The sequence below is a fragment of the Fusarium oxysporum genome, genomic scaffold (genome assembly GCF_000149955.1).
Source record: "Fusarium oxysporum f. sp. lycopersici 4287 supercont2.58 genomic scaffold, whole genome shotgun sequence".
In the NCBI taxonomy this organism is placed as follows: domain Eukaryota; kingdom Fungi; phylum Ascomycota; class Sordariomycetes; order Hypocreales; family Nectriaceae; genus Fusarium; species Fusarium oxysporum.
In genome coordinates this window covers 1-10,125 of record NW_017264858.1, presented here as the reverse complement: position 1 = coordinate 10,125, position 10,125 = coordinate 1, and the positions used below count along the sequence as shown (strand labels likewise).

At 47.8% G+C, this 10,125-nt stretch overlaps 4 protein-coding genes across 4 annotated transcripts in view; 2 read left to right on the top strand and 2 right to left on the bottom strand.

Annotated features, from left to right (window-relative positions):
- Positions 1–58, top strand: part of FOXG_22886 (uncharacterized protein) — a gene marked incomplete at its 3' end in the record, with an annotated part of 1,801 nt that extends 1,743 nt beyond the window's left edge. Inside the window, exon 3 of the mRNA XM_018403308.1 lies at positions 42–58. Within this exon, the coding sequence (XP_018258684.1) occupies positions 42–58 (17 nt within the window). The remainder of the gene's footprint in view (positions 1–41) is intronic.
- A 1,784-nt stretch (positions 59–1,842) lies between these two features.
- FOXG_17608 (uncharacterized protein) lies at positions 1,843–3,546 on the bottom strand (the record flags this gene model as incomplete). The annotated part of the gene is made up of 2 exons (XM_018397618.1): positions 1,843–3,035; positions 3,090–3,546. The coding sequence occupies 2 exons, from the start codon at positions 3,544–3,546 to the stop codon at positions 1,843–1,845; spliced, it is 1,650 nt and encodes a 549-aa protein (XP_018258683.1).
- Positions 3,547–4,988: 1,442 nt separating this feature from the next.
- Positions 4,989–7,041, top strand: FOXG_17607 (MFS transporter, SP family, general alpha glucoside:H+ symporter). The gene is made up of 5 exons (XM_018397617.1): positions 4,989–5,310; positions 5,363–5,841; positions 5,911–6,248; positions 6,324–6,715; positions 6,770–7,041. The coding sequence occupies exons 1-5, from the start codon at positions 5,089–5,091 to the stop codon at positions 6,956–6,958; spliced, it is 1,620 nt and encodes a 539-aa protein (XP_018258682.1). The 5' UTR covers positions 4,989–5,088; the 3' UTR covers positions 6,959–7,041.
- A 675-nt stretch (positions 7,042–7,716) lies between these two features.
- On the bottom strand, positions 7,717–7,833 carry FOXG_22885 (uncharacterized protein; the record flags this gene model as incomplete). The annotated part of the gene is made up of 1 exon (XM_018403307.1): positions 7,717–7,833. The coding sequence occupies one exon, from the start codon at positions 7,831–7,833 to the stop codon at positions 7,717–7,719; it is 117 nt and encodes a 38-aa protein (XP_018258681.1).
- Positions 7,834–10,125: the final 2,292 nt, after the last annotated feature.

Here is a 10,125-nt window from a genome sequence, read left to right as displayed (position 1 = left end):
AAGTCAAACATATTGGGCATCTTCATCTCGTCTTGCTGTAGTAAAACAAGCCACCTAAGATTTGTAAACCGGTATATCGGTTCGTAATGTCGATCCGCCAGGCTATCCATGCCGGCCTCACAGTCAAGCAAAGATATCTCAGATAATGCAGCTGACGGACCGTGACCTGGTTCTTACATAGAGCAGATTGCAACACGATACGTAAGATGCATAAGTGTGCACTTCAGACTTATGACTTCCCCACCAAAATTCGGACTGCATCCTGAGATTTGATCTCGCGTAACCAAACATATTCAGCAAGTTATTCCTGCACCAAAACCTGATTCGTGATGAAGGCACTTTCTTCAAGATACACGTTTAAATTTCGAGCTTATTGCTTCTGTCGGCTTCGGAGATTGAGGTAAAATATTCTCTATCTCTTCTTTGCTTGTTGTTCTTATGTTCCCTCCTGCTGCCACATAATTTCCTTTCTACCTAATATGAATAGACGTGAAGCTGGCAGCTTGGTCTCTGTTGTTACGATACTGGGCTCGTAAGAACTAATCATCTGAACATGTGATATTGAGCCAGCTGCAATCAAATGAGGTTAGGAGTGAGACTTAGTTGCCAAGATGAGCTGGTCGAAGCTAGACCAACTTCGTGCATTATTCAGCCTAGATACGCGCCGTATCTTAAGATGGCTTGTTAAGAACAGGATTTCCTTGGGTATGCGCTATAACGTTCAAGGGAATTTAGACTTATATTAAACAGGCGGCTTGTAGAAGGCACTTATCTATAAATAATAACAGTTCTCTGCGGAAGCTATAGGCGCTTTTGATCATAGGTGTGTTATAAAAGAAGGTGAAATAAATAAGATCTTAGCTACATCGTTGCGGAAACGCTGCTGATTGAGTATTGTGCATTGTTCAAGTAAGCACTGCTAGAAATCTCCTGGTCTTTCTAATTTATGCTATCCTCAGCACGTGTATTGGATGTATGTTGTTATTATTTTCGTGGCTTATATATCATCATAAGATCAGATAGGCTGATGATTTAGAGCATCTAGGGTATCTCAGGATGCACTTCACGCAACACGATACAACGCATGTCAGTCATCACCGAGTCAACTTGAGGTTTAGCACTCTTATGACTAAGAATTAACGATAATATAACCATACATTGATAAATTGCACATTCTTATTTACATCTGGCAGTGTTTCTATTTGTCTTTGGCTCTCTGTATCATTTTGCTCCCCTGCTTGCCCATAACTGGCTGCATACTTTAAACCGTAATGGTTCTTATGGTGGTTTTCCTTTTAGCTCGGGCGTCTGTTATGATAACTGACAACTAGACTTTTTCATAAAGTCGAGTTATCTATCCATGCAATTTGGGGTTAGGTCTCCAGCTGTGACAATTTGGAAAGCCCTCTCGAAGTCCATCATCACCAAGAATTTGATCGTCGCTGATGGGAAAGGATTTACTGGGAAAGCATCACGGCAAGATGATGGAGCTGGACATCATTGCCGGAAGTGCGAGGATAATCCAGGAAATTACCGTCCTCCTACAAATAAATCGTCTTATGACCCCAATGATTGCTATACTAATTATATATTGGATTAAATAGCAAATAAGCCAAATTCCTAACTCTAGAGAACATGTTCGGGCCCGGTGGTCAAAGAACTCGAAAAAGACGTGGAAAAATGGGACTAAACGCTTCTATTATTACTGGTTATAAAAGAACAAAAGATATGCATGTTTATAAGTACTTAACAGCTGCATTCAGTATTCTACCTAATCAGGGTAGCTATCTCCTATTGAGGCCCACCAAGCCTGATGAACGCTGTGAGTCTCTACAAAAGAGGCTAGGCAATAACGGCCAGTCTGTCAAAATCAGGTGCCCAACCACCATTGACGCCCGAAATGGTAATGGTATTTGGGCCATTGGTGTTGAAGCCAGAAAGCTCTACGGCATAGCCCTTGTAGACATCCTTGTCCCAGTTGTAACCTGTCAGGGGAAAGCTCACAGTCTGCGCGGTACCGCCATTGACCTTGATGGAAGCCAGGCGCTCGTTGGTACTACCACCGAATCCTACATCGCCGTTGAGGTAGTCGAACAGAACGTTTGGTGTGGCCTGGGACGTGCTGATATTGGAGAGGACAACCTGACCGTTGGAGCTGCCACCGAGGTTGCCGACCTTGGTTGTGGAGGTGCAGCCAGAACAAGAAGCAGTTTTGGCCCCTGAAGACAACGAACCGGTGGAAAGAGACGTGTACTTGTAATTGGCTGTGCTACTGACTTTCTTGATGCTTGAGAGACGCAATGCGACAGAGCCGTGGCCGTTAACCTGTTTGGAGAATGAAGAAGCCCCAGTAGAAGTTTTGCCCGTCCACAGATCCTTGATGTCGGCTGACTGGAAGCCGAGAGCAGAAAGCTGGAGGCTGAGGGTTCGAGCACTGTTGCTCTGGTCGACATATAGAACTGCAATATCCCCGTTGGCAAGCGGTCCCGCCCACAAGTCTCGATCACCGGTCCATCGTTGCACCAAACTGATAGGTTTGACAGCTGCATCCTGGTTGATTGAGATCAAGTCCTTGTTCTGAAGAACAGCCACGGTCTGGGCCGACAGCGCCGTGATATCTGTGGAGATCATGAGAGCGGACTTGAGCATGGCCCATAGAGCGAAATGGGTCGCCTGCTCGTCAAATGTCATACCAGAGTTACCAACCTCGAGAAGATCAGCATCGGCAATGTGGCCAGGACCTGAGAGGTTCCTGTGTGCGATGTGGATGGCCTGGTTGGAGATGCGGTACACATTGCTCCAGCCTTCGCCGATGTCGTCTGAGAGGCGGAAGGAGGTGGATATGCTCTGAGTCCATTCCGCGGGACCTTCGAGGCCACTGGATGAGGAGTATGGAACACCCCATTGGCAAATGAGCATTCCAGGAATCCCAACCTTCTGCAACTCGCTCCACATTGTGCCGAAACGAGTGACAAAGTCAGTTCGTGGATCCTTGGGGGCGTTGTTGCTGGCGCTATCAGCGTAGCAGTTGTCATCTAGATCATACCCTGATTAGTAGGATGCTATCGATTTCGCATATAAATACTGACATTTCAAATACTCTGTATTCAACGATTTGAAGAACGCGGCGTCGACGGCTTCGTGGCCCAGGGATCCCAGCACAGGGGATGGATACTGGGGATCACACATGCGCTCACCAGCGTCGGAATACATAGTCCACTTCATGCCCTTGGACCTAGCCAAGTCGCTCAGAGGCTTAAGCCCGCCCGGGAAGGCATTGGAATCAACTTTCAAGGCTCCCGTGGTTGGATCACGCTGTGTATCGCGAGAGGCCCAGCCACAATCGATCTGGAAGAATTTGTAGCCAGCATCGACGAAACCACGACTGGAGAGAGCTTCAATAGCTGTGGCGATGGTCTTGTTGTTGGGACTGCATGAAACCTGATTGTATGAGTTCCAGCCCATGACGGGAGTGGACTGGAAGGATTGACCAGAGGCCAGGGAGGGTATGGCGGCAGCCGCCAGGATTGAAGGGAGGGACTTCATTGAGATGATAAACAAGTTGTGTTGTCAAAGAGATAGCCGAAGTATATCTAGAGGAGGTCTGCTGAAAGGCTCATTTGATGGGGTTCCAATGCTGCCATGGCCTGCTATTTATGCTTCAAAAGTTCAGTCTAATACATCCAGCGAGATATATCAGTAAGTTCCGTGCATTATTTTGGTCACAGCACCGCAATCGGGCCGTTTTTATTTCTTTCATGGTGTGCCCAAACTTGCTCAATGTATTAAACCAGGGTAGCTACAACCTTGACTGAAGATCCCCCGTGGGGAAAGATCACGGGCCGCAGAGACTCGTTCCATTCCGCGATGATCTGCGCCCAGGCCTCGTGGCAGCGAGAAGCCGATATGTGCGGCTAACTAAACATAGACGCTGCAGGTCTTTCCCTGGGGATCTATTAGTGCGGTTCCCAGAATATTAGCTTCTTAAAGTTGGTTTAAACTTTATATAGGCGCAAACCCAAGTAATTGGCGCGCTTTCGTGTCCTCCTCAAATTACGAATATTCGTGGGTAAGTAATTCGATCTCTGATGAAAGGGAGGGGGATAGGGTCTTGAGTCTGAGACCTCGAGAGAATTAATGCAAGGCTGAGATATTGAGCTATTCTTTAGTTGTTTGCTGAGTGTAGTGTTGTTTTGAGTTGATAGATCTGGCAGCTGATGCTTGCGTCGTGCCCCTTACCTCATTTGCTGAATGCGGTCTTGGAGATTAGCCATTGGGGAGATATGTCCTTCAATGCAGGTATTGAGAGGAGGCTTTGTTCTCTTTCAAGTAATTTTGTTTACACGCATCAAGTGAACCTCGGCACTTAACAAGAGGTCTAAGTGCACTGGAATCCATGTCACGCGCGGTCGTGTCGGGATAAGTTTCGGGAGGCAAAGAGGAACATAAACCCGGAGAACACATAACGCAAGCAGGGCTATTTAGCCATGTAAAAAGAGAGGGTGCCAGGAAACGCGTTGCCAAGGCTCCAGTCCCGGAATACGGCAGCGAACGGGAATAGACACGCGATGACAAGGTCTCCGGCTATCGATGCCGTGGAAAATACCCCAACGGCGCTAGAATGCAGCCTGGAGAAGCAGAAGCTACGTGCTGATAGGCGCGTCTAACACTAGCGCAACTCTAGTCGCGGTTGACGATCAGCACCTCTTGACGCTTATCTCAAAACGGACTCTCAACCCCGTGGAGTTACCCCCAATACCCCATTCTTGACCCCATTACCTCCGTTCCCCCTCATGGCGCTAGAATCGAGTCTGGAGAAAGCCCAGATAATACGGCCGAGATACCACCGTTTTATCCGCGATGCCAAGCTCCCATAGGCGCGTCTAAGACGAGGGTTTATCTCCTTGTCACACTTCATCAAAGGATTCTCGGATTGCCTATTCTCGTGCTCGAGGAGAAGCTGCAGATCAGCATATAATGAGTCCACCGCCGACCCGTTCCCGGCCATTACCAGTGTTCTCTCACTGACCTCTTTCGTCTCCTTTACTCCCTTCTAATCTATCAATAGTCGAGTAGAGTCCAGCCAACATGGGTATCTCTGAAAAAGAGGAGCCAGTCTCCGCCGCTGAGATTGAGACCCAGAAGCACACCATCAACCACCAGGCAGACCTCGATCACAAGGCTGAAATCGCCCAATTCAAAGGCGATGCCATCGAGGCTGAAAATGCCGAATTCAACATGGGTGTCCTCGAGGCCGTGCGTGCCTATCCCATGGCTACCCTCTGGGCATTCATCATGTCGTGCACCATTGTAAGTTTTACTCCAAAGACCCTGGCTTTCTCTCCCAAGCTGACAAAATCAGATCATGGAGTCGTACTGCGTCTTCCTGATGGGAAACTTCATCGCCCTGCCCAAGTTCGCACAGGACTACGGTGTCTACAGCGAAAACGTCAACAAGTATGTCATCACCGGTCCTTGGCAGTCTGCCCTTCAGTGCTGCGGTCCCGTCGGTGCTCTTATTGGCGTCACTATTGCTGGCCCGATTACTAGCCGCATTGGTTACCGCTGGGCCACTATCGGAGGTTTGATGCTTCTTAACGCCTTTATCTTCGTTTTCTTCTTTGCCAATTCGCTGTCTGTTATGGTAGCGGCCCAGGTCCTCGAGGGTATTCCATGGGGTATCTTTATCGCCAATGCCCCTGCATATTGCAGTGAGATTGTCCCCATGAGACTGCGTGCCCCTGCAACCCAGATGTTGCAGATGTTCTGGGCTATCGGTTCTATCATCGTTAACGGCGTGGCGTACCATTACAATGGGCTCGAGGAGAAGGCAGCATACAGGTACGTACCATACTCACCTCCCTTCTGAGCTTCTAGGCGAGGCCAATTCTAACAATGCCTGACTTGCAGGGTCCCCATCGCTCTGCAGTGGATGTTCCCAACACCCCTTGCTATCCTGATCTTCCTCGCCCCTGAATCTCCATGGTGGCTCACCCGTCGCGGCCGATACGAAGATGCCGTCAAGGCTGTCGCCCGCCTTGGTCGCAGCACTGTGGTCAAGAACCATGAGGAGTCCGTTGCTATGATGCGTCGAACTATCGAGCTCGAAAAGTCCGAGAAGGAACCTAGCTACCTCGAGCTTTTCAAGGGAACCGACCGTTACCGAACCCTTATTGTGTGCGGTGTATATGCTGCCCAGAACTTGACCGGCAATCTGATTGCTAACCAGGCCACCTATTTCTTTGAGCGTACGTATACTTGCTTTGCTACCCAATTCTCTTCAATCATCCCTTGTACATGACATATATTAATGCATTCGATAGAGGCTGGTATGACCACAAACACTGCTTTCGCCCTCGGACTTATCACTTCTGCTCTGCAAATGATCTTTGTCATGTTGTCTTGGATTCTGACTACCTACATTGGTCGACGCACCATCTACGTCTGGGGCTCATTCATCAACGTCTTATTCCTTCTCGCCTTGGGTATTGCAGGTACTGTTGAGAAGAGCAACGCGTCCTCGTTGGCTCAAGCCTCATTGGGTCTGATCGTGTCTGTTCTCTTCACCCTTGGTCCAGCTCCTGTTTCGTACGCCATCATTGGCGAGACATCAGCTATTCGTCTCAGGCCTCTCACCACAGGTATCGGTCGTGCCAGTTACTACTTGGTTAATATCCCATGCATCTTCCTGTCGAGCTACATGCTCAACCCCAAGGTGTGTATATCCTGCTTCTATCTTGGCTGTCGCGAAACTAATGATTTACTGTAGGAAGCTAACCTCGGCGGAAAATGTGGTTATGTCTGGGCTGGAACGGGTTTTGTGTGCTTCGTCATGTCGTGGATCTGGCTTCCTGAGTTCAAGGGTCGCTCGTACCGTGAGATCGATATCCTGTTCAACCGCCGCGTCCAGGCTCGCAAGTGGTCCAAGACTGTTGTCGACCCCAACGACGATGAGTAGATGCTTCCGAGACTGACAGATGGCACTCATGATCTATATACAATCTTCTCGATATAGTTGAACCAGATTGACTTATATTCTTGCCCATACTGTGTGGTGAGGTTTCTCTTTCCGCAAACCAAGCGGGTTTGTAGGCCCGAGAACTATTGGTGAGCGTAGCAGAGCCGCTTCTATTGATGTTATAGATATATTGATACCTTTTGGACCTTCCTACATTGTGCAATCTTCCTTCAGCACCCTCTCTTCCACTCAGCTAGTCGAAAGTTGTCTTCGGATGCTAGGAGAAGAGAAAACACGATCTCATTGCAAGTATCAGCAGCAAAGTGTAAGAGAGTGGAGTGATCTTAGTCCAGCGCATTAATGTTTTCAATAATACCGGCAAGCATCCTGGCGGCTTAAACACAATTATCAACAGACAATCATGGCTTTGGTTAATCACGGCCGTGGGAATGGGGCTCTGCTTCCACGCATCAACATCGATATCCTTGCAAAGAGCTCCAAAGCTATCATCATCACTTTATAGTTCCCTTCGGTCGAAATAAGGAATTCGTTGGGCGCGAGTCGATTCTTCTACAGCTTCTTGAGCCGATTACGCCTAGTGTAGACCCGGACGACTGCCAAAGGATAGCTATCGAAGGCCTCGGCGGGGTTGGTAACACGTAGATCGCGCTAGAGGCGGTATATCGGGTTCGTGATATATACCCAGACTGCTCGGTCTTCTGGGTTCCGGCTTTGGATGCCACCGGCCTTGAGAACGCCTATCGTGGGACTGGCCGACAGCTTAATATAAATGGCATCGAAGAGGACGATGCCGATGTCAGGTCGTTTGTAAAGGTCGCCTTGAGTGAGCGTGCTTGCAGCTGGATCCTTATCATCGATAAAGCCGATGATCCAGAGCTTCTCTTTGGAAATGCTAAAGCTGCATCATTCATCAGATATCTACCTTTTAATCGGAACGGTTCGATTATGTTCACGACAAGGAATCACCAAATCGCCGTGAGGCTGGACATTTCTCCGAGAAATGTCTTCGTGATAAGAGAAATGACCAGAGATGAGTCCGTTAGGATGTTGCTACGAAACATGAATGACAGACAAGTGTCCGACGTCGAAAACGCAAATGGACAGGCTTGAGAGGTTTTTGATAGTGGCCTCTGTTTACGTGAGACTTGCAAGTGTCTGCGAGGAGGTGGTGACGAAGAGAGCTTTCCAAGCGTTGCTGTATTTATATCTGTAATAAAGACGGCATGTCAATTTCCGAAACTCACCGCATTGCGCAGTTTGCAATTGTGGCTGCCTTAGTATGTCTTTGCTGAAGCTATCGCTTAGCATGTTCTTTGCTTTTGGGGTTTGTATAAACAAAGAAGTCCTGCAACATTTATATTCACCGCTTAAGGCAGTCTATTGGTGAAGATACCGATATAAATTCTTTATTACTAAGGTTAAAAAGAACAAAGAAGCACTACAGGTCTTACAGTATTCACAGCCCTGCAGGAACACAAGCCCTTTGTCAATTCCTCAATAGTGAATTCTTACAATATGGCGACCAAAACTCATTCTCAATTCACCTCTAAACATGCCATAGGCCAGAGACTACTCGGTAAACCTATATAATGCCATCTATAGAACCGAACTTGAACGGGAGCCACAATACCATCTTTTCCCTTCCCTTGTTGTTCCTGCGATATGCCACTGTTGGCTTTGTATCATAATGAATAGCCAGGAAGTTGGGTAAATATTCAAGGGATCTACCGGCTCTCGCGATAAGATTGGAGAGAAAAGACCATTGGATAATTGCCATGGGCTGATTTGTAATTCGACTGATCCTGCTTTAGCGGTAAAGTCAGCCTTTGTCTCAATGCTAAGAGCAACAGGGTGATTTCGCAGGAAAGAGTAGTCTGTGTAGTTTATGCATCAACATTTTGGGCTGCCACGCTGAGAAGGGATATTTTTGTATGATCCTGGCCTTGGTGCAAGGTGCCACTCTGATAAGTTGATCAGAATTAAGCTTTGAACATGAGATGGTTCGTGAGAGGAGGGGCTAGTGCACGGTTACATTTGAGTAGTGTTATTCATTTAGTGACTGTAGCATTCTGCTGCTTCACATCCTCTGGCAAAGGTGATCGCCATATTCGCCACGGAAATGGGTTATCGAAACACCATACAGTCGTATCTGGGAGAGTAGACGATCATTCCTGGCTTTGTAGACGTTTGCCTCCTCGAAAACGATTAAGATAATCCCAAATGCGCTAATTCACATGTCGGAACGCCTCGACAATGGTGGCGAGGTCAAGGTAGACGCGTGCCATCGACTGTAAGTGACCGTGTTTTGACTCCTAATGGGCTGAGCTCAAGAGAGGTGAGTTGCTCCGACGGTGATGAGCGACCATATGCTTGACACTGTGTTGACTCCGATGTGCTGATAGAGTGGATACAATGAATACTGATGTGTTACCTGTACTTGGACCCTCAGCAGTGACGTTGAAGAGATCGTACTGCACGTTGGTTGAGGCTGGATAGCTTACCGCAATTGTGATAAATCCTGCAAGTACAGATTGTCAACTACCTAGAGGTCCGGCTTGGAGAGGAACTACGCGGCTACCAGTGGCCCAAGATGACTTCTGTTTGTCATGAGGATGATAATCTCGAGTTAGTGTCTGGAAGTGGAGACTATAAACTGTCTCCGACGCTCGTCATGGTCGCGCTTTTGGAGTGCCACCATGATAAAAGTGCCACCGCTGTCGCCTCGGATAATTCCAGAAGGCGAATGTTCTTGGATCATGCCGAGAGGTTGAATATCTATGAGAGGCCGTGATTCTGTTCGAGCAATATGCTTTCGCCAAAGAACCCCCAGGGAGGCACTCGAGTAAAATCGCCTAGATTGCATCCAGCACCATCGCGATTAGCAGCGCATAAACCAAAACCACAGGTTGTTATCTGGGAAATAATGGGACTGAGGGCATCTCGTGCAATGTTTATAGCATTGATGTCACTCGATCGTCGAAGCAATGAGTAAAATGTTTCAAAGAGGAATAGTCCGGCCGGTTAAAGAGAACCCCATTTCGCGAGAGATGAATATCATAAGGGGCGCAAGGCCATAAAAAGTCAGTGTATTTAAATTTGAATTTGCAGCGCCAGCTTCTGCATAACTGCGTATAACCTGAGCGAAT